At 41.9% G+C, this 23695-nt stretch overlaps 1 protein-coding gene across 2 annotated transcripts; it reads left to right on the top strand.

The window, feature by feature from the left end:
- The first annotated feature begins 4557 nt into the window (after positions 1 to 4557).
- On the top strand, positions 4558 to 23591 carry MYLIP (myosin regulatory light chain interacting protein). Of its 2 annotated transcripts, XM_007973622.3 has the most exons (7): positions 4558 to 4882; positions 6029 to 6219; positions 16930 to 17115; positions 18031 to 18228; positions 18710 to 18874; positions 19904 to 20324; positions 21986 to 23591. In XM_007973622.3, exons 1-7 carry the CDS (start codon positions 4796 to 4798, stop codon positions 22073 to 22075), a joined length of 1338 nt encoding a protein of 445 aa, XP_007971813.1. In that variant the 5' UTR covers positions 4558 to 4795; the 3' UTR covers positions 22076 to 23591. The 2 variants fall into 2 exon arrangements, with proteins under 2 accessions (XP_007971813.1, XP_007971814.1); XM_007973623.3 differs by lacking the exon at positions 18031 to 18228 and having other exon boundaries at positions 4581 to 4882.
- Positions 23592 to 23695: the final 104 nt, after the last annotated feature.

The raw sequence follows: 23695 nt of genomic DNA on the forward strand, positions 1-23695 counted from the left end.
CGCGCAGTGTTGAGAATGCAGTGCGCAGACAGGTACCTAGCCATCCGGATCAGACCCAGTGCTCAATCAGAAGGAAGATTTTGCAGCCAAATGATCATCACATCCCACAAATACGATCTAGTGCTCAGTCTTGAGTCCTAGTATGTGAGACAGAGAAAATCCGTGGTGCTCGGGCGTGTCTGAACAGCTAGGACTCCACTGGGTTCGCCAACTCTACCACCTAGTTATGGTTTCTATTTTTAAATTCTGTATTCATACAGCTGACCATTTTTTTTTTTTTTTTTTTTTTTTTTTTTTTTTTTTACTATGCTGGTTAATTTTAATGCTATCTTTAAAAGATGAGAGCTAATTGAAAGAAAAAGAGAGCAGACACAGATAACTTGGGCATCTCTCTGGCTTCAGTCATGGCTCAATCCAATATAGTTCCCACCCCGGGTGTTCAGAGTCTCTTATTTTGGAGTTAGACCCAGCTGGGGCTTGAAACTGGCTCCAGACGTTCAGTAGCATTAGCAGATGGTAGAATCCTCGAGGAAGTAATTCTACTGTGGGATTTCTATTCCCTAACCAGGTCTTTTGAGCATAATGTGCTTTCTCACCAGCTCACTCAGTCTCCTCATTCTGTAACTAACCAGTCTCTCCCTAGCTCTACTCAAGGAAGAAATTACAAAACAGAGATGAGAGAAACGACAGCGAGAGACAGCGAGGAGAGAGAGGGGTCATGGTTCAATATATTCCATACATGCTAGTGAGAAGCCAGAATTTTTTTTTTTTTTTTTTTTTTTTTTTGCTTCCTGGTCATAAGGATTCCTTACTGCCCGCCCCTCCTACCCTCAAGTGCCATTTTCCTATTTTTAGTTTTGTTTTTTAAGAAATCCTTCTCTTCAGTCTTATCTGGTGATTCTTAATTTCAAAACCACTGAATCTTCACCAACCATCCTACAGCAAAAGCACTATCTGGGTTTGGATTAGAAATATCCCTGTCACGAGCGCAGTGGCTCACGCCTGTAATCCCAACTCTTTGAGAGGCAGAGGCGGGGGGTCGCTTGAGCCCAGGAGTTCGAGACCAACCTGAGCAAGATAGCGAGAACCCCATCTCTACAAAAAAATACAAAAATTAGCCGGGTGTCGTGGCACCTGCTTGTGGTCCCAGCTATCTGGAGGCTGATGCGGGAAGACTGCTTGAGCCCAGCAGTTTGAGACTGCAGTGAGCTATGTTCATAACACTGCCTGCCCTCCAGCCTGGCAACAGAGCTATACTCTGTCTCTGAAAAAAAATTAAAAAAAAAAATTCTTATAAATCTTATACTTCCAACTATTTTGCAAATGATAATTGTTAAAAACAGTTTGGGGTGGTGGCTCACACCTGTTATCCCAGCTCTTTGGGAGGCCAAGGTGGGCAGATCATCTGAGGTCAGGAGTTCGAGACCAGCCTGACCAACACGGCAAAACCCCGTCTCTACTAAAAATACAAAAAATTAGCCGGGTGTGGGGGCATGGGCCTGTAATCCCAGCTACTCGGGAGGCTAAGGTAGGAGAATTGCTTGAACCAGGGAGTCGAAGGCTACAGTGAGCCAAAATCATGCCATTGCACTCCAGCCTGGGCGACAAGAACAAAACTCTGTCTAAAAACAACAACAACAGTATTAAAAATGTGGGGTTTTGTTTGATTTTTGTTTTGTTTGGGACAGGACCTCACTCCCTTCGGCCAGGCTGGAGTGCAGTGGTGAGATCACGACTGACTGAAGCCTGGACTTTCTGGGCTCAATCCATTATCCCACCTCAGCACCCTGAGTAAGCGGGACTACAGACACATGCCATCATGCCTGGCTAACTTTTTGTATTTTCAGGAGAGACAGGGTTTTGCCATTTTTCCCAGGCTGGTCTCAAACTCCTGGGCTCAAGGGATCTGCCTGCCTTGGCCTCCCAAAGCACTGGGATTACAGGCATGAGCCACCACGCCCAGACAAAAAGTTTTAAATAAATTAAAGCATGTCAGATTTTACCTATGCTTCTACAAACTATTTTACAAGCTTAGATTTTTTTAAAACAATGAAATCATACTTGCAAAAGAAAAATCCCTGCTAAAACCAAAAATCTAAGTTATTTTTAAAGTAGTCCACGAAGTGGGTATTTGGTTAGGGTTTTTGCTTGTTTTATTTTTGTTTTTGTTTTTGTTTTTTTCTTGACCAACCAATATTTCCCCATTCTACTCATTTCCACACCTGGTCCCATTGATTTCTGTGAGTTTCCAGTCAGCCAGCTTTAGTTTCTGTTGTTCATAAACAAAAATACTAACCAATACAACTGGTCTCCCTATTGCCCCTTGCCTCTTCTTCCTGTTCTGAAACTTGTAGCAATTAAGCATAAATTAGACAAGGAATGAACCAAATGCTATCTCCCAGATAAATTCCCCAGATTATTAGTAAACTGGAATTCAGGGAATAGGCACCGCAGTTAATACAAGAAGGGACTATTTCAGCCCACAATAGCATGAGGTGTATTTATAAGACAGAAAGATGTAAGAATGCACCTGTCCCTCTGCAACAGTGGGGGTTAGGACTTGGACAGTTTACAGTTTTACTCAGTCAGCTTTAGCAAAGAACTGTGTGTGGGAGGATCCCTCCTTTTTTTTAGCCTTGGGCTCTGATATCGTACCTACTTGATCAGAAATAAAGGCCACTAATAGATCCTTGGGACTTGTGAAGCAGGGTAGGGACAGGAAAAGTCATCATTAAGCATTGACAGAGCTGACCTTATAGCCTCCCTTACATGCACAGAGACATTCAAATGCTTTTGTGAACATGATTGTCTTTGCTTTGCTTCCCAACAATGCTGGGTGGAGACAGAGCAGATATTGCTGTCTCCATTTTACTGTTGACAACACCAAGCTTCCGACAGATGAAGTAAGTTTTCTCTTTTCTTTTTTTCTTTCGTTGTTTTCTTTTTGTTGTTGTTGTTTAGACAGGGCCTTTTGCTTTGTCGCCTAGGCTGGAGTGCACTAGCGGGATCACAGCACACGGCAGCCTCGAACTCCCAGGCTCAAGTGATCCTCCCACCTCAGCCTCCCGTGTAGCTGAGACTACAGGCAGGAGCCACCACACCTGGCTAACTTTTTTGTATTTTGTGTAGAGATGGGGTTTCACTATGTTGCCCAGTCTGGTCTCAAACTGCTGGGCTCAGGTGATCCTCCTGCCTCGGCCTTCCAAAGTGCTGGGATTACAGGTGTGAGCCATCAAGCTGGCCTGAAGTAAGTTTTCTAAGTTTCCATGGCTGAAACCCACATCATCTGGCTTCTATAAAGAAATCAAAAAGGTAGCCTATGTAATGTATTGGCAAAGAGGAACAAGCGGTAAATGAGTGAATAGTTGTAGACCTTTAATAGCTACTATTGCAGTAATGCAGTAATGCCACCTGTTAGGTCAGGAGATGGGCATCTTACCTTAAGAGAAGGACAACATCTGGTTGCCTGGGAGAAGGGACAGGCAGGGTATCAGATGCTGAATGAATGTTTAATGAATGAGTGAGATGAGGCAGGAGATAGAATGAGCAACCTGAGAGAAGGCCTGGTGCCCTGTAAGGCGTTTTGATTCAGCAGAACGAGTAAGGAGAAGCCCTTCTGGAGGGTAACACACCAGCACTAGACCAAGACACCTGGCTCACTGGTCAACTGCAAAAACTTTCATACTCAGACTGTTTTGCTCAATGATGAGGTCTTAATAAGGAACAACGATTATGCCTCCCAGCAACCCACTGTGGCTAAGCCTGGTGGAAAACAGTCTTTTTCCTTTCTTTTTCTTTTTCTTTTTTTTTTTTTTTTTGAGACAGAGTTTATTGCTCTTGTTGCCCAGGATAGAGTGCAGTGACACAATCTCAGCTCAGCTCACTGCAACCTCCACCTCCTGGGTTCAAGCGATTGTTCTGCCTCAGCCTCCCAGGTAGCTGGGATTACAGGTGCCTGCCACCACGCCTGGCTTTTTTTTTCATTTTTCTTTTTTCTTTTGTAGTAGAGACAGGGTTTCACCATGTTGGCCAGGCTGATCTCGAACTCCTGACCTCAGGTGATCCGCCTACCTCGGCCTCCCAAAGTGCTGGGATGAGCCACCAGCCCGGCCGAAAACAGTTTCCTTTAGGCTTTGGGTTGCTCCTTTTCCTTTTTGCTTTCACAACCGAAATGCGTGCTCGGAGTGATCCAAGATATCTGAAGAACAGTGGCAGCTTGCAGGTGTTTAATCACCGTAAATTCGAGATGGCAGAAAGGCGTCCCCGCCTGGAGCCCCGGGCGATCGCTCACTCCGAGCAGCGTCGCCCAGCGGGCAGAGGCGGCGGGTGTGCTCCCGTGCCTCCTTCCCTTCCCGCAGCACTTGGCGAGCGCAAGCTGCCACCTCCCGGGGCGGCCGGGGGAACTCAGCCGGCGCTGGGAGGCGGGGGCCGCGGTCGAGGTGCGCCGCTATTGGATGACCGGGCGGGAGAGGAGGGGCGGGGAGACCATGATTGGCGGGGACCCGAGCTGAAGGGGGCGGGGCCGCTATATCAGAGGAGTCCGTGTCGCGGCGCAGGCAGTTGAGCTGCTGGAGTGCGGCGCCACCGCGGAGGACAGGGGGAGCTGGCGGGCAGCGGGTGAGGGGGTGGCGGGGACGCGAGTGGCGGCCGCGGGGGGCAGGACAAGGGTCCGCAGAGCTGCAGCCTTCGAGGGCCAGCCCTCTCCGAGTCCGGGGCTGGGTCCCAGCGGTGACAAGGCGGCAGCCCCGCGCACACCAAAGAGAAGGCGGCTGTGGCGGCAGCGGCAGCCCCAGCCATGCTGTGTTATGTGACGAGGCCGGACGCGGTGCTGATGGAGGTGGAGGTGGAGGCGAAAGCCAACGGCGAGGACTGCCTCAACCAGGTGAGGGCGAGGGGTAAGAGGGGGCCCCGGAGGGTCCCGCGAGACCGAGGGGCCTCGCAGCGAAGCCTGGCACCCTGGCGCGCCGCCTACTAGGGGCCGGCAGGCACTGCGGCTGCAGCCGGGGAGGAGCGCGTCCCCTCCTCTCCACGGGCTTGGGGCGCGCGGTCTCCTCCTGGCGTGCGTGGGGTGCGCGGAGAAAGCGCGCAGCAGGGGTCCCCAGCGCTGAGGGCCTGGCGCCGCCCGCAGCCGGGATCCACCCTCCAGCCCCCCATCATCCCCCCAATCCAGCACTTTCCCGGAAGAAGGCGGCTCTGCACACCTGCCGCAGGTATGTGCGTGATACCGCCTGTCGGGTCCCTGCGGCGCCTGGCAGTGCCACCCGCGTGCCAGGATGGAATGGAGTGACTCGAAGCAGTCTCGGGCCCCAGGGGTTCTTGGCAGATAAGCCGGGCCCTTGTCTCACGCTGCTTCTCAGGCTGCTGCTCTCAAATGCACCGTTCACCTGCATCTCCGGGTTTGCGGGGGACGGGAGGAATAGGTTTGGGTCATCTACTGCTCGGTTGTTTTTAAGCATGTGGTTCCTTAAGAGTGAGGGAGATCGGTGCCAAATAGCGCATAGGTGGTATGGCAGACAGCAAATGTGATCCCAGGAAAACGCTATACCCTCAACCCCTCTAGCTCTGAGATGTTTGGGAAACCGCTTGTGAAGCTTAGCCGACACTTGTGGCGTGTTCCCTCAATGTGTTTGATTTTTGGAGTCCAGGTGGTTAAAATTGCCCAGATAATAAGTCGCCAAAAATCAGCTGTGCAGAGTATGCTGGTGGAGGGAATTCCGGTCATTGGAATGAAATGGAAAATACCCTGTAGTTTCCCCTCCTCATCTTTTGGAAGGCTACTTTTGAGGACTCCTTTTTTCTCTATTGCAATTGGTCATGCCCTAGATGTTAAAAGGAATTATGAGTCTCCATACTAGAGGTCGTAGTTTGGTGTCGTTGGAGCCGTAGAACTTTGTTTTTCCAGTTTAGATCAGGAATTGTAACACCACTGAACTTTGTAAAAAGTACCAGCAGTCGGCCTCAGGGAGTCGTTGGGTTTGCTTTGACATGTACCATTTGCTCATCCAGGCTGCATTCCTTTTTGTTTTAGGTGTGCAGGCGACTGGGAATCATAGAAGTTGATTATTTTGGACTGCAGTTTACGGGTAGCAAAGGTGAAAGTTTATGGCTAAACCTGAGGAACCGGATCTCCCAGCAGATGGATGGGCTAGCCCCTTACAGGCTTAAACTGAGAGTCAAGTTCTTCGTGGAGCCTCATCTCATCTTACAGGAGCAGACTAGGTAAAGTGAGCTAAAATAAACCACTGTCAAATAGACCTTTGGTTCCCTTTAGAAGGGCCGCTGCACCTTCCCAGAGATACTCACAGGCAAGTTTGTTTTGATGCGGAGTTCCATCTTAACTTACGTTTTCCATGCCAGTCCTTTTGTTGAGGTGAAGGACCTACTTGGTCCGAGTGCATTTTCCAATTCATTTTTTAGTTTTTCTTGTCTTTACAAACTTGATGGGTGAGCAGAGTTGAATTCTTACGAACACTTCAGATAAGTGCTACCCTAGAAAAAAAAGAAATAAAGAAAAACCACCTGACCCGACTGACTGACTTCCTGATAGCAGCATCTAATGCCCGATAGTAACCTCTGCCTCAGCAGTGTTACTATAGGTCATTGCAGACTGTTCTAACAGAAAGCAGGAAACAGTTCCTCTTGGGTTACTTAAACTTGGTCAGTTTCTTCAGCCTAGTGTCAGATTACAGTGTGCAGCCAAGAGTTCTGTTTGACTTCATGCAGAATTTTTAAAGTTTTTAAGTTTCTTGAAAATGTAATTTCATGAACTCTTCTGAGGCTGCTGTAACTGAATTCCAACCCACAGATATGTTACACAGGATTGGTGAGTTTAGATTGAATTTATCTCTCTACGTTGTAAAACACCACCAGCAGTGGTAGACAACTGAAGCATGTGGTCTCATTTTTCAAACAAAGTATGTTCTCCCCTGGACTCACTCTAATACTTTTCTCAAGAACGAGCCAAACTAGGAAATTGATATTTAATATTTATTGAAAGGCAGGAGACTTCAATCTTACAGTGGCATATAAAATATTAAAAAGGAAAGCAGCTACTTTAAAGACATAGCAAACTTTGGATCTAAGTTCTAATGCTTTTCATCATTCTTTGGCTGAGAAATATGCCATGCATGTGAAAAATGTGATTCTAAAAATTTTAAGTAATGATGAAGGAGCGTTATCCTTTAACAGTTTTTTACATGACATTTGCTTGTTTGTTTTACCCAAGGACTTATAAAAACTCATTTTGAAAAACTATTCATTTGAATTTGAAATCTCCACTTTGCCTTGTAATCGAGCTTTAAAGGTTGAGGCAGATGTTTAATTTTGTTTCTGAATGAAGATGGTATATTGAATTCTTGGTACTCCTGAAAATATCTTGCAAAATATTCAAGTGATTGCATGCTTCAGGATGTTTTAGCTGTCTGTATTAATCAGAATAGGCTTTTAAAAATGATTATTTAAAGCTGATTTGTGAAAGCTTTGTGCTTCACTGTCATAACTTGCAGTCGAATACAAGATATAACACAACATACTGGAATTTTCATTGTGTAGTCCTATTATGATTTTGTAATTATTTCAAGATCTCTAGATGCAACCCAGTTTTGATGGCACAAATTTATTTTTTAAATCTTCAGAAGCTTGGAGTACCAAATAACTGCATTTAAACAATGGCTGCAGTGATAATAGCGTAATACATTTGTTTTATGAATGTATTCAGACTTTATAATTGACTAGTAGATGGTCTCTACCTGTGCTTTCCTGTAACTGGATTAGTAACTATTATCAAATCAATTTTATTCATGTAAGAAATAGGGACATTTTATGAATTAGAACTCAAATCAAATTTCCTGTCTTGGTTTCTCCTTTATTGATTCAATTGACTTGGACTCTTGAGATTCATAATAGTACTCAAAGAATGTACATACCTAGTTCAACTAGGTAATTTTAATTGATTTTAATTCCTTTTTGAAATTGTATTGAAAAGTTAGTGTGGCCTTAACTTTTAACTTGCTTGTAATATATTGGTGAATTTTACTTGGTTTTGTGGGGTTGGCTGAAATACATAACTGACACTTAAGTTTTAGTAACTAGATAAAGTGATTTGTAATTAGCATTTATACCTCTTAATTAGGACATCAGAAGCTGTACTGGATCCAGTTTACAATTAGCATTGTTTTTGCATGCATGAAACTATAGAACAAAAATACTTATATTTACAAATGCTAGCAAATGAAGCTGGTTCATAAACTTCTTTGATGTTTAATTATTGGTTGTAAAATACTTACATAAAATGCCATGAATATACAATAGGTCTGTTTATGTAGTGAGTCAATTTAGCTTTGACAATCCAGTTATGAGAGGTGATTTTTTTTACTCTTTTCTAAATCATGAGAGTGCATGTAGTATAGTACACTGAAAGTGTCTAGACGGTTTATTAAATGGTGCTGAAATATCCTGGCAGAGTTGTCCTCTGGGGACAATCAAGGTAGCCAAATTGGGGAGGGCAGTTAACATATTAGTTCATATCAGATTAGGGAGGGCCTTGTGAGAATGATGGGCAGGAAGGCCTGTTTGTCATAGGACAGCACCAGGGAACCAGGCACAAGCCCTGTATTGTAGTTTCAGCTCTGCCACCAACTTCCAGCCATCCAGACTGCCATGGGCCCAGCTCTGCATCCTACTTGAAAGCCCCTGAAGAGATGGTTTCTCAATTTCTCTTAGCAGTAACTTTTTTCATTGCTTTCGTGTCCTCTTTATATTATTTTCCTTAATGTTTTCCTAAATATGTGTCTCCGAAAACAGAAGAAGCACATCGAGTGTTTGTTTGCTTAGATTGGTAGGTAGAGTTCTGATTTGGCCTAATTTTAGATTTGATTCTTCTATCTAGATTATGCTTTGCTCTTGAATATGAACCTCAAATGTAAAAGGAGAGTCTTACTTTTCAGCTGGCATATTTCAGCGATGGAGACAGCAGGTATTTTCAGCAGATGCTTGTGATGCCATGGAATAAAATGAATAGTGAAACAAATTAATGTATTCTGGAAGTAGATCTGAAATAATAATCATCTTGGAAATTCTTGCCTTTCAAAGGCTTTGAGTTTACTGCAATTCTGACTGGATTTTGTCAACATTTTCAAAACCAGAGATTAGAGAAGTATATGCTTCATCTTCACAATGGTAATTATACCATCCACTGCCAATAAAAATCTGTATTTTTTTCCTGACTTAGCCACGTTTTAGCAGAGCTCTGAAGTCTTTGCTAGGAGACGTTTTGCTTAGGTAAGGTTCACCAACACATGGATTCTCTTTTCCAGAAAACAACCCCAGTCCAAGAGCTCTGTGAGTCCCAAACTAAATGTTCACAGAAATGCTATAATCCTGGATGTTAAATTTCATCCAGATTTCAATGATGCCAGGAGTGATGAGTTTGACTCTGACTCGTCCCTTGTTAAGTCTGTCCTATTCTGACCTCAGCTCCATCCTTAGCCCTTGGGAAAGCCTTCTCTAGCCTTGCTTGGGAGACTAAACTCCCCCAAGACATCATGTATCTTTCCTTTACAGCATTTAATGAGCTTATAATACTACATATACTTATGTGGCAATTTGTTTATTATCAGTCACTCTAATAACCTAAACTCCATTAAACAGAAAGCTGATCAACGTTGTATTCCCAGAATCTAATAATAAGTGCCTGTTGCATATTTGTTGAATCATCGAATTAAGAACTTGGAAGTAAACAAAAGTGGAGTTAACTGATATGTTTTCCTAATAGATGTTGAGATGTTTTTCACTTTGCTTCTATAAACTGAAAAGTTGAGAGTATCTCAAAGAAATCTCACCGTTTAAAAAATGTTTTATAGTGATTATTTTCTACTTGAACTTAACTTAGAGCTTCCTCACATTCTTTTGCTTCCTTTCTTTCACCCCCTCTACCCCATCCTAGACCACGTGTTTATTGTGGCTATTAGTTCTTTCCTAAAAGAAACCACCACTTATCTGGGCCGTCTATGAAGGTCAGATAGTTTTCAAGTTACAGCATCACTTTAACTGCAACCCATTTATAGTCCTAAGTACATATTAACTAGGTATTTCCGTCTTCCAACAAAAATCACTTTTAGATGTGGAAATCTAGGAAAGATTGCATGCCCAAGCACAAAATAGGCCCTGGAAAGTAAAAAGAGTAAAAGCAGCCATGTGGTTATTTCCAAAGAAAGTATTTAATCAAATTTTGAATTTCTGATTTAATTTTTTCTTTTGTTAAGGCTATAGGATGTTTGTGTTATTATATGTGTTTATTTCAGCCAAGGAACACCTGTCTGGGTACCTTTAGGCCCTTTTTGAGTTTCTGGTACTTATATATTTGTATGAAATATTCAAAGAAGGTTTTTAAAATGTCATTTAAAATTAAATCTGAGCATTTAGAAGGCACCTAGGGTCAGACTCAGGGTGACCAGTGTTGAGCAGCTGTAGGGACACTGGGTGTGTTTCCTCTGAATGGTGTCCCACTGTGGCCTGTTCCCAGCCCTCTTCTGTACCAGCAGCAGGACCTAGCAAGTAACTCAGGATGTAAAAAGATGATGAGGTCTGAAAATTCCTGAACCTTCCCGGCCTCATGGAATAAATGTACCAAAAGGCATTCCTGGCTAATCTAGATTGTTGAGAAAGAGATTGTAGTTAACACTTTTAGATTTCAGGACTGCCTAGATTGGTGTTTGCCTAGGATGGGTATCTACTGTGAGTGAATAAGCACATTTTTTAGAAGTGCAGATTTTCTGCTTTCAATTAGAAGTGTTCTTCTGGTGTGGGTTGTGATCACTTTTGAAGTTGGAAATTTTCCCAGCTGCTGCCCTCCACATCTTTTAACTGCTTTAGAGCAGGAACACTTTCATCAGTGATTCTCGTTTTGTCCTTTGGGCTTTGAAAAGGATCTCCTTAAGCCTACATAGAGGCCTAACTTGGTAATTATTTGGCTGTGACAAGTTTCTCAGTGGCAAGCCCTCCAGGAAGTAGATAGATGTGGTGGTTCATGTTAGATATGGCTAGTGATTTGAATCCTTGACCCTAAGGGATTTTTACTAGTATTACTTTCTTAAGTTCTTATGAAAATTTTCAAACATACAGGAAAATTGGAGATTTTTTACAGGGAACACCTATATACACACACACACACTATATATATGTACACTATATGTACACTATATATTCTATATAGTGTATATATACTATATATCTACTTTAGTATGTATTACATATTCATCCATTTATCAGTCCTCTACCCACCCATCAATCTGTCTTACTTTTTAGATGCATTTCAAAATAAGTTGTATATAAGTATTTCCCCCTAAATACTTCAGCATGCATAACATTAACTAGAACTCAATGTTTGCAGTTTTTTCTTTTGATGTAAAATTTATGTAAATCCTAATTGCACCATTTAATGATTTTTGACAAACGGCTATGCTTGTTTAAATAAAACTGCTATCAAAATCTAGAACATTATCCTCACTCCAGAAAGTTCCCTCAAGCCCTTTCTGCAGTCAGCCCCTCCCCTTCTTCCCCACCCCCATCCGCCGCCTGCCACACCCCTGTCATGTGTTCTTCTACCACAGATGAGCTATGCCTGTGCAGCTTTATCTATGTGGAATCTTGTGGTATGCACTCTTTGACGTCTGGCTTCTTTTGTTCATCACAGATTTTTTGAGATCCATCCACATTGTCGTATGTATCAGTGGTTGGTTCTTTTATATTGCTGGATAGTATTCCACTGAATGACTCTAGTGTTTGTTTATCCATACTCCTAATAATGAACACCTGTTTTCCAGCTATTATGCATAAAGCTGCCATAAACATTCTAGTATGTACCTTTTTTTTTTTTTGTAGACACATATTTTCATTTCTCTTGAATAAATAAATACCTAAGAGTAGAATAGCTGGGTCATGGAGTAAGTAATCATTTCATTTTATAACTGCCAGACCTTTTCCCAAAGCTATTTGGCAATTGTGCTATTCTGTACTCCCAGCAAGAATGTAAGAGTCTAGTTCCTCCACATACCTGCCAGCTTTCTGGTGGGTGTGTAGTGGTGGAGTGTTGTGGTTTTAATTTGCATTTCTCTGACAATTAATATTAAACACTGGTTCATGTTTTTATTGGCCTTTCATGTATCTTTTTCAGAGTATCCAAGTCATTTACTCATTTTTGTTGTTTGCCTTTTTTTTTTTTTTTTTTTTGAGTTGTACAAATTCTTCATGTACCCTAGATACCAGTCCTTTGTCAGATATATGTCTTGTCAGTGTATTTCCTCCTGTGGCTTACCTGTTTTTCTGGTGCCTTTTATGAGTAGAAGTTTTTAATTCTGGTGAAGCCTAATTGATCCACTTTCTTCTTTTGTGATTTTTGCTGTGTCCTGAGAAACCTTTGCTACCTGGAAGTCATGAAGATACTCTTACATTTAGTTTTTAAAGCGTTACGATTTTAGCTTTTACGTTAAGGCCCATGATCCATCTTGAACTGACTTGTGTTTTACTGAAATTAAAGATACAAAACAGAAAACTCTCATAGCAATTCTGTTGTGATTTGATAGTTTTTAAATATCACTTGGCAGTCAAAGTTTGGTTTAAAATAAACTGTGGTTAGGTGACTCACTGGACTGAGGCGGGCTGACTGATGATCACAGTGGCTTCTGACAAGGGGAGAACAGAACCAGCCATTACTCTCTATGGCTAGAGTCAGCCATAGCTTTCCAGGAGAAATACAGTTCAATTATTGGTAATTGAGAGTTTGAAAAAAAAATAGCTACTTAGCTGTTTTAAAGATGTAGGTTAGTTCTTAAATTTTGAGTTTAATAATGAATCTGGATATAGTTATTTTACATTTGTCATTAAAAGCTCTTCAAAATGGTGTAATTGGTGAGGTAACTGGAGGGCAGTAACTGAGAGGAACCCTCTGTGATGCGCAGATCAATAGCTTCCAATTGGTTTGCAGGAAGTTCTGCTTTGATTCCTCAATAATTGCTTTATGAGACAAGCCAGTGTTTAGAGGAAAGTTCTCTGATTACAACTCTTAAAAGATAAATGATCTAACTTCATTCCTTAGCACTGTAAGAAGGAATTCATTTTTAAAAGAGAGAAAATTTGAAGTACTTTGAAAGAAAAATACAGTAAGAATATGTGATTCATTTTTAAAATAAAATATGGCATATCCTCACATTCAATCCATGAAAAAAAAATCATCCATAATGCTCAGTAAATGTTAATTCATTTGTGCCCATGATGCCAGGACATGAGTTACCCAGAATCTTATGCCTGGGGCCCCAAAATGTGATCCATGTATTAAAAATGTCAGTTTTCTCAGTAACTGGGTAAAACTTAGAGAAGAGTCATAAATTAGAAGGTATAACCCAAAGAATGTTTAAAAGGTGCAGTTCGAGCTCAATTTGTGCTCATAGGACGTATTCATGGACATTTGCTTAAGACAAAGAAAACAGTTTTTTCCAAAGGCTTTCTTTCTGTTTGTGATTCTAGGATGTAGCCTATATTGAATTGAATATGTCATCTACTTTTGATCTTTAGTGCAAGAGCATTCACTGCAGGCACAACTTCTTTGACCACTTCTGCTTGTTTTGATATGATTGGTAACCTTTCGCCTACTTTACCAAAAAAAAAAAAAGGAGGGGGCAAAACCCAGGAGCCCAGATAGTTACAATCCAGATGGTTGGAGGGGAAAATACTAAGAGAAAATACTTGATTCAAAACCACCCATAAATATTGAGCCATCATTGAAGTTCTTGTTAGAAACGTATCTCTGAGCTCTGCTATCCTCTGTCTTGGAAAGAGCCTGTTAGAGTGCTGACCTTTGCTACTAGTACTCCGTCGTGCTGTTCTCCTGGAGAACATAAACTTGTCACCCAAAAGCTAGATTGTGGCTGGAGTTATTTTGATGGGATATGTCTCTTCATTCTAAAAGGCTGTACGTCCATCTAAAAAGGAACTCTCAGACATGTTTACCCTATAACCCCAGCTTAGGGCTGGGCACAGAGGCAATGCAAGACAAATATTTATTGACTGGAAATGAAAAGGTTGCTTTATAGCCATGAAACTGCAAAATGCAGGAAGGGCCTATCGGAAAGCTGACATTGACAGTAAGGAGAAGGATCTTTCATGCTTACCAGGCATCCTCTGCAGTCCAGGCTAGAATGTGGAGTATGTCCAAAAGGTCCATCATCCCCCTTGCTAGACCTTTTCTTAAATTCTGGCCCATATGCTGAGAAGGATCAGTGGTGCTCTCAGGCTGCCTGTCACTTGTTTACATTCTGTTACTGCTTCTTTGCCTTTGATTTTGGCCACTGTCTCTCCAGAAGTGTAGGCATAGATAGGTTGCAAGAAGACGTGGAATTGATTCAAAACTCTTCTTACTATTTAGTAAAGCAGGAGCTAGTCTCTAACTTTAGACTTGAAAAATAAGTTAAAAGTCACTTTTGCCTGTAATCCCAGCACTTTGGGAGGCCAAGGCAGGAAGATCACGAGGTCACGAGATTGAAACCATCCTGCCTAACACGGTGAAACCCTGTCTCTACTAAAAATACAAAAATTAGACGGGCGTGGTGGTGGGTACCTGTAGTCCCAGCTACTCGGGAGGCTGAGGCAGGAGAATCGCTTGAACCCGGGAAGCGGAGGTTGCAGTGAGCCGAGATCATGCCACTGCACTCCAGCCTGGGTGACAGAGCAAGACACCATCTCAGAAAAAAAAAAAAAAAAGACGCCACTTTTACATAAGCAGTAATTAAACTAAGAAGACTTAGTTTGTGGCAACATTCTTCAAATCTTTCAGAGCATAATTTCTTCTTTAACATAAGCATAGATGCAGATTTTAGTTTCCTAACAGCACACCTCCACCCCAGTTGAATACAGAGATGGGTACATTCACCAAGATGATGTTTATCAAATGGTCATCTAAGAAGCCTTTTGAGGCCTGCAACAGTGTGGTAAACCGTGGCTTGCTGAGAATGCTAGATCTCAGTCCTCAGAGAGCTATTTTATAGCAAGTTATTTTTGTGGTGATTCCTTTGCCCCAGTGGGGGCTCCCTTCTTAATTTAGCAGTATGTCAGAAATACTTTAAAGATTAGCAGATGTTTGGGTTAATAAAAAGCATGTTTATCTTCTTTCAGGCTATTACACATTCTTACTATGATTTCTTTACAGGGACTTTGAAAAAAGAAAAAAACTGTAGTATTTGGCAGAGTTTCATCATTTTAAATATTTCTTTATCATTACAGAATGCACAAAACATTGAATTTAAACACTTCTTAGTGAAAATAAGATTAATGGCTCTTGTCAGCCAGACATTTTAGACTCTCAGTGTAGCACTTGCTTAGATTTGTAGCCTCACTGTCTCCTCTTAGCTGATTCTTACTCGTTCATGTTCCTCTACCTGGAATGTCAGACACAGATATATTATAAACAGAAGCAGTGTTAAGGACGTCGCACCTGGCCAAAGTTATAATTCATTTATTAATGGGAGGAATATTGTGGCAATATTAACCTTGTTTGAAAGGTTATGACAAGTCATCAGAGGAAGGTTAAAACTTCACATTGGCCAGGGACACATGTTATAACTGAGGCCAATCTGTCTACAGCAGTTTAGATGCTCTTCAGAGTTTTGGGCAGTGTGACGAGTATCTGAATTTTACAGGAGTTTTTAAGTGTGACATACCTTTTAGTAAATGTATAGTATTGTATACAATTAGGAGAGGCTCAAACAGGATGAAACTAAGGTTAGAAGGGAAACTAATCACACATAATATGCAGTCTTATGTACATTTTTGGAGCTCTCTGATGTTCAAGGCACTTAAGAAGTCAGATATAATATACATGTTATGTCAAATACTGTAGTAGAGGAATAGAGGATTTGCATGTGATACAGACCAATGGGTATCCAAGCAAGGGGACAGAAAGAATGGCCATCAGGACAGAGGGAGCAGCAAGACCAGAGACACCATGGCATGAACATGCTTCCTGGATTTTCCAGAGAGAGGAATTGTTCCCTCTCCTGGGGCATAGCAGCTGCCGGGAATGACAGGAGATGTGGCTGGAAAGCTGGGGCCAGATGGCGGAGACTCCTCAGCTCCACGTTAATGACGTGCTCCCTTGGCAAGCCGTACAGATCCCTTGAAGGATTCTGAGCAGAGAAATGACAAGTTTATACTAGAAACAAGCAGCATGGAAGGTAGGCTGCCTGCATGGAGTCTGGAGGAGGAGAGCAGCTCAGAGAATAGCGTAAATTCTTCCTGCAAGTAGTATTGAGTTTTCAGAGACAAGAAAGTCAAGTGAAATTGGACAGAGTCCAAAGTCAGTCTGTGGTCTCCATTGGGAGAAAAAGGGCTTTGGAAAGAATATATGGAGTTTGGTTTTGAATGAGCCGAAATTGAGGTAGTGAAGAATATCCAGGTGGTGAAGCCTATAGGAGATTGGACATTTTTCCTGTGATTCTTAGGAGAGAAACTGGCACTGAGACTAGAGATAGGGGTATCATTTGAATAAAGGTGAGAATTTTGTCTTTATGTATAGGGTTCCTTAAGATTCTATCAGAATCTATGTCAAGATACATTTTTTTCTGATTAAAATAATTTATTTTAAAACACTATAATGCAGAAACGTATGTGTAATTATTTTATGTTTTGTAGCCTTAATGTTACCAAACTTGTATTAAATAAGTTTATCTTGAGTCACAACTTTTATTCCAAAGAAACTCAGTTCTTACTTTGATTTTGTCTTAATACTGATGGTTTTTTTTAAAGTTCTTTAATGTTAAGCATTTTCAGTGTGACTTTTTAAATTGCTCTCCTTAAAAGTGACTGTGGAAATTGCTAAGTAGGCTGAGATTGATGTCAGGTTATCCCCAAGCATAACCTCACTCTCACCTTGCTCTGCAGGCATATCTTTTTCTTGCACATCAAGGAGGCCCTCTTGGCAGGCCACCTTTTGTGTTCCCCAGAGCAGGCAGTGGAACTCAGTGCCCTCCTGGCCCAGACCAAGTTTGGAGACTACAACCAGAACACTGCCAAGTATAACTATGAGGAGCTGTGTGCCAAGGAGCTCTCCTCTGCCACCTTGAACAGGTGAGGCTGCCATCAGGGCTACTGCTTATATTCATAGAGCTATCAAATGTATACGCATTTCCAGAAGAAGATGAATCTGTGGTACATACACATAATTCATGAGGTTAAGACTGGGCCATTGCCCAATTTAACCAAGTATTTTTTTTAAATTTGTTAGCCTTTTATTTGAAAAATATATAAACACGATATGAAATGCTATATAATGAGAATTTTTAAAATCTCTGCCTTTAAGTACAAATCTCCTAAAATAAAAAAATCTATTATGTATATTGGTGTTTTCTTCATCCCAGCAAGAATTAAACCAGGAGATCTAACACAGGCATTTTAGTTATCTATTCCTGAATAACAAGTTACCCCAAATCTTAGTGGCTCAAAACAACAAAAATTGTCTCACAGTTCTGTAGGTCAGAAATCTGGCCATGTCTTGGCTGGGTCCTCTGGCTCATGAGACAGTAGTCAAGCTGCAGGTGGAACTCTGTCTCATCGGAAGGCTCAACTGAGGGTGGCCTCCATGCCAGGTTGACTCCTGTGGTTTGTTGGCCTGCCTCCTTCCCAGGCTACAGGGGCCTCAGGGATCAGCTTTATACTTATAAACTATATGTGGACAAATGCATGAGACTTTCCAATATGTAAATTTGACTTATGTATATTTTTAGAGACTTTCCATAATTCTTCAATTCATCACCCATCCAGCATCCCCAAAGTGTTTTTACCAAGTATTTAATAGTTGAGATCCCAGTGTCTTAGAGGTTTTTTATAGTAAGTTCGCTAAATACATGAAACATCAGTAATACATGAGTTCTAAGCTGTTGTGATTCATCAGTGTTAGTATATTTCACTTGTGAAGACTACATGGGTTTATCTCTAAAGTTAATATCTGTATACTTAATTCTCTGTCCTCTTGGTGTCCTCCAGCATTGTTGCAAAACATAAGGAGTTAGAGGGGACCAGCCAGGCTTCAGCTGAATACCAAGTTTTGCAGATTGTGTCGGCAATGGAAAACTATGGCATAGAATGGCATTCTGTGAGGGATAGCGAAGGGCAGAAACTGCTCATTGGGGTTGGACCTGAAGGAATCTCAATTTGTAAAGATGACTTTAGCCCAATTAATAGGTAAGCCAAGACTTAACTTTTTTTGACCTAAGCATGTGTATACATCTGTAGCTCTCAACATAATAGAAAGTAGGAAGGGATTTACTCGACAGTCAGCTCTTAGGAATGAAGTATTTCATTTTGGTATGTATATTAATTTTATTCAGGCCTGAATAACCATTTTAAATGTTACTCAAGGTATACAATGTGGCAGAGTTAACATTTTCCAAATAACCCATTCACTGCCATAAAAAACTTGTTTTCACCTCTAGACATGCATGTGTACACACCCAGCACTTGCTCCTACACTTCCCTCCACATATGCCCAACTGCTTTTCACTGTATCTTTATGACGAGGCAGCATCATGGTGATGTGATAGCCCCAGAGGAAGTGTCTGATTTTTCTCCTAGGTCATGAGCAAATGGGGATCCCACAAAGGCACACACATGGTGAAGAATCAGTCCTTCTAGATCTGCTTTCTTTTCTCTTCCCGTCTCTTAGGATAGCTTATCCTGTGGTGCAGATGGCCACCCAGTCAGGAAAGAATGTATATTTGACGGTCACCAAGGAGTCTGGGAACAGCATTGTGCTCTTGTTTAAAATGATCAGCACCAGGGCGGCCAGCGGGCTCTACAGAGCGATAACAGAGACGCACGCGTTCTACAGGCACGTATCTCATGTGCTTGGTCACCTCAGCACCGCAGCTCTAAGGCTTTTAGGTGACAACCAGGTTTCTACAGTTCCTTGGATTGTTGTGTCAATGAGTCTAGTACAGAATTTAGGAAACTCTGAACATTTTGTTTCTGCAGTAGCAGTGGAGTCCTTGTTAATGTAGTCTTGTTTGACCCACAGAAGGTGCATGTGTGTGAGCCACACAAACACATTCTCTGCTTGCCTCCTACCACATTTTCTTATGCCGTTAATCTAGACACAAAGTGTGTTAGGAGATTTCTACGCCTATTTAATCAATACAACAACCCTAAGAGGTTAAGTATTATTACCCTAATGTTAAAGATGAGGGAACTGGGAGAATAAATATTTACTTAGTCTAGCACTCAGGTTCAAAGCCAAGTTTGACTACCCTAAAGGTAACCCTGAGTGGGTGCGCCTGCTCCACTGCCCAGGAGAAGGATAGCACAGGTCATCTTTTCTTTCTGGCAGAGCTGCTATCCTGAATCCTCACTGTGTACGAAAGGATTTTTTAATAACAGTATTGATCCCCTCATTTCAGAGGGTACTTTGAAGCCAAGTTGTGATTGGACTCAGGTATTTGGACAATTAAAGTTAAGAAATTTAAGTCGTAGGCATCTTTAAACTTTTTTTACGTTAAAATAGATATACAACTTGTGAAACAGAATGGAATATTTGTAGACATTTCTAACATAAAAGCCAAGACTTAAGGCAGATGCCCTTTTTCTTCCATAAGCAACTTGACTCGGTAGCGTCTGTCCTGGGGAGGAGGTATGTGCTCACTGCCCTCTGTATTTACTGCTTTATGGAAACCATAACGTTAGGAGACGTTAGGGAAACAGAGGTGTAATCACTGAGGATATCTACCAGACGTAAAACTGGAAGGACTTACTTTCATACGTGCAGACAAGAATATGAAACATTGCTTGTTCTTGTTGACAACAGCTAATAAGGGGGCTGCTGGGCTCTGTGGTGTTAAAGTAGATGTTCAATCTTGCCTTGCAGGTGTGACACAGTGACCAGCGCCGTCATGATGCAGTATAGCCGTGACTTGAAGGGCCACTTGGCATCTCTGTTTCTGAATGAAAACATTAACCTTGGCAAGAAATATGTCTTTGATATTAAAAGAACATCAAAGGAGGTGTATGACCATGCCAGGAGGGCTCTGTACAATGCTGGCGTTGTGGACCTCGTTTCAAGAAGCAACCAGAGCCCTTCACACTCGCCTCTGAAGTCCTCAGAAAGCAGCATGAACTGCAGCAGCTGTGAGGGCCTCAGCTGCCAGCAGACCCGGGCGCTGCAGGAGAAGCTGCGCAAGCTGAAGGAAGCCATGCTGTGCATGGTGTGCTGCGAGGAGGAGATCAACTCCACCTTCTGTCCCTGTGGTCATACTGTGTGCTGTGAGAGCTGCGCCACCCAGCTACAGGTAGGGGAGTCAGCTGCCCACTTTTGCCTGCAGCCTCACCTATCCCTCCTCTTAATGGGGAGTAGGAGCCAGGTACTGGCTTGCTCATGCACCGACGGGGAATGCCCATCTTCACCCGGAAAGGGTCTTTGTACTTGGTGACCGAAAAGGTATCGACCTTTAGAAACATTTTAGATGAGTGTACTATTTTCAACAACATAATTACTCCAAATTATACAGTGTTTTCAAGTTCTGAAAATGAGGCTCAGATTCCTGGGTAACATACCTAGTTAGCAGCTGACCTGAGGACTAGAATCCAGGCCTCCTGAGGCCTGGCCCAGGGCTGCTTCCTCTATTTCAAGTTGCCTCCCTTTTTCTGACACTTAGGAGGATGGTCTTTATTACTTAAGATATTTGGGAAAGAGGCCGGGCGTGGTGGCTCAAGCCTGTAATCCCAGCACTTTGGGAGGCCGAGATGGGCGGATCACGAGGTCAGGAGATCGAGACCATCCTGGCTAACCCGGTGAAACCCCGTCTCTACTAAAAAATACAAAAAAAAACTAGCCGGGCGAGGTGGTGGGCGCCTATAGTCCCAGCTACTGGAGAGGCTGAGGCAGGAGAATGGCGTAAACTCGGGAGGCGGAGCTTGCAGTGAGCCGAGATCCGGCCACTGCACTCCAGCCTGGGCGACAGAGCAAGACTCCGTCTCAAAAAAAAAAAAAGATATTTGGGAAAGAATACTTCTCAATTATCCATGGATGGGTTGTTAACTCTGATATTGGTGATTAATTTCCTTTTATGATTGCAAATGCCTCAAGGGCATATGAGTTGACTGTTATTTATTAGCAAGTCAAACTAATTTTAATATTAACAACAATAAAAAGAGAATTCACATATAGTTTTCTTCCTTTCTTGCATGAAGAAGAATTTTTAATTTCCTCTTATAATAAGTTTTTTCAATTTGTTTTTATTTCTCAGGTGTGTTTGCCAAATGTCACTATGGTTTTATGTAAAACTGATCCTAAATAATACTTAGTCCTTCAGAAGCTGCTAATTTCAGAGTTAATAAGACCAAACGACCCCTGTGTCCTTTCCCCAGAAGCAGTCATAGGCTTGTCTTTTTCTGCCCACCCAGTCCAACTCTCATCCGTAAGTCTCTCCTGAGGGCTGATGATGGGCACGGACTTTCTGAGAAGTCAGCCAGGAATGTGGAGCTGCCACCTACAGCTAGGAGCAGAGCCACCCTCCCTGGCCATGCGGGCATCAGCCCAGAAATGTTGGCCTGACTCAGTCAGCTGAGCTAAGGACACACAATTTCAAGAAGGGTCTCCTGCATTGCTGCCTGAAGTGTTATAGTCTACTCACGTAGAGACCACATTCTGCACAGAAAGACGTCTTCAGTAATTGCTTTACTCAATGTACTTTGTTTAGTGTTTGACTAAAAATATAATTAATTTCCTTCAGTTTATACTATTTCATAATATTTATGTTTAAGCCCTTGTAAAGTATAAACTTTCAAACTTGTGAGACAGCAAAGATCTCTATCATTTGAAAGCTAGAAATCAGTGTGATCACACTTGATTTAGAAAATTAAATGCACTAGAGACCAGGGGTGCACGCAGAGACACAGGACCCCACCAAGGCTTGCATGCTAACAGAGACTGTTGGCTTTTCTTTTCCAGTCATGTCCCGTCTGCAGGTCGCATGTGGAGCACGTCCAGCACGTCTATCTGCCAACCCACACCAGTCTTCTCAATCTGACTGTAATCTAATCTGTTGTGCTTTTATTGGACTTGCCATGTTTCCATGAACTGCACTATTATAAACTATAAAAATGATAGATTGTGGAGAAAGTAATTACTCCAACACCCATCTGCCATGCGATGTTAAAAAAAAAAAAAAAAAAAGGAAGAAAAATAACACAGCTACTCCTCACTGCAAAAACATATCCATGTGTAGAATCAACAACTGCAGTGGTGGGGACCAGGAGGAGCTCTGGGACACAGACATGTTCCTTGGATGTTGATTTTTTTTATGATCAAGTGAAGGAATAGGTAAAGTCTTTCATGTCAGTGAAGTGGCAACATAGCCAAAAAGTTGGGTAGCTTTTAGGAAATGATGTTGTAAGTCTCCTTAATGTATCCCGAGGTAAGTTTCCTACAGGCAGCAGATTTTGTAAGAATTACTTTTAAGAATTTCGTTCTTTTTGTATGGTCACGGAGCTCCAACCATTTTTAATAGGAAAGTTTTCCGTAAGTCGTCGTTTTAATGTCATTTCTGTCTTTATAACTTGATCAAGAATGATTGGAAGGCAAACAGATTTACAAATCAATTCTGTGACTTTTAAAAAGTTGACGATGTCAGATCTAAACCAGTGTGGCTAGTAAAAAGCCGCTCACTCAATGTGGGTGGCTCCCTATTCCTTTATGCTCCCTCTATCCCTACCCCCACAAGCCTTTCGATTATAAAATACTACCAATTTTGTTATAAGATTACTGTGGAGTAGTCAAGGACTCCCCGGGCCTTCTGAGCTGGTGGAATATTTCATTTCGGACTGAAAACAGAGAGCACTCTCCTTGGGAAGGGAAAGCAGAGCTTGCTGAGTGAGAGACGGAGCCTCATGGTGTACAACTGAGGGTAGTTAACTCATCACTTCTCCCAAGCACTCGATCCCAGCTTCACCCACTGGTGTTGCTTTGCTTGAACTGTCAAGCCTTTTATAGCCTTACCATAAGTATTTAGATATTGTGTCCTTTTCTGTGTGTTGTTTTTTTTGGGGGGTGGGGGTGGGGGGAGGTTTTGTTGTAAAGTAACTGCTTAAGTATTAACTTTGGGTTGTCCCCTCTGTATGTTTCAAAGGGGTTTTGGTTCTTTTTGCTTCTGTATTCTTAAACATGTTTTCCACTCCCACTTGGGCATTTTGGAAGCTGGTCAGCTAGCAGGTTTTCTGGGATGTCGGGAGACCTAGATGACCTTATCGGGTGCAATACTAGCTGAGGTAAAGCTAGAAACCTACACTGTCACTTTACTGAGATTTCTGAGTATACTTTTCATATTGCCTTAATGTAGCAGTAATGTGTGTATGCATTTGTTTCTTTGCACAGACATTTTGTCAAATATTAAAACTCTACTTTTTTATGGCACATATTAGCATATAAGCCTTTATTCCAAGAGGTATTTATTTTTTCACTTGTAAAAAAATAATGTTTCCACGTAAAGAACTCTGTTATATCCTAGAGGACTCTGTCTTTTTATATTCAGGATAATAAAGACTTTAAAGCAAACATGGATGTGTGTATTGTCATAGTTATTGTCATTTAAGCCAGTTTTATTTCATTTCAAAGAAATAAGCAAGGGGTAACATCACAGTTGGTATCTAACTTGCTCCTACC

The sequence above is a fragment of the Chlorocebus sabaeus genome, chromosome 17 (assembly GCF_047675955.1).
Source record: "Chlorocebus sabaeus isolate Y175 chromosome 17, mChlSab1.0.hap1, whole genome shotgun sequence".
Lineage (NCBI taxonomy): Eukaryota > Metazoa > Chordata > Mammalia > Primates > Cercopithecidae > Chlorocebus > Chlorocebus sabaeus.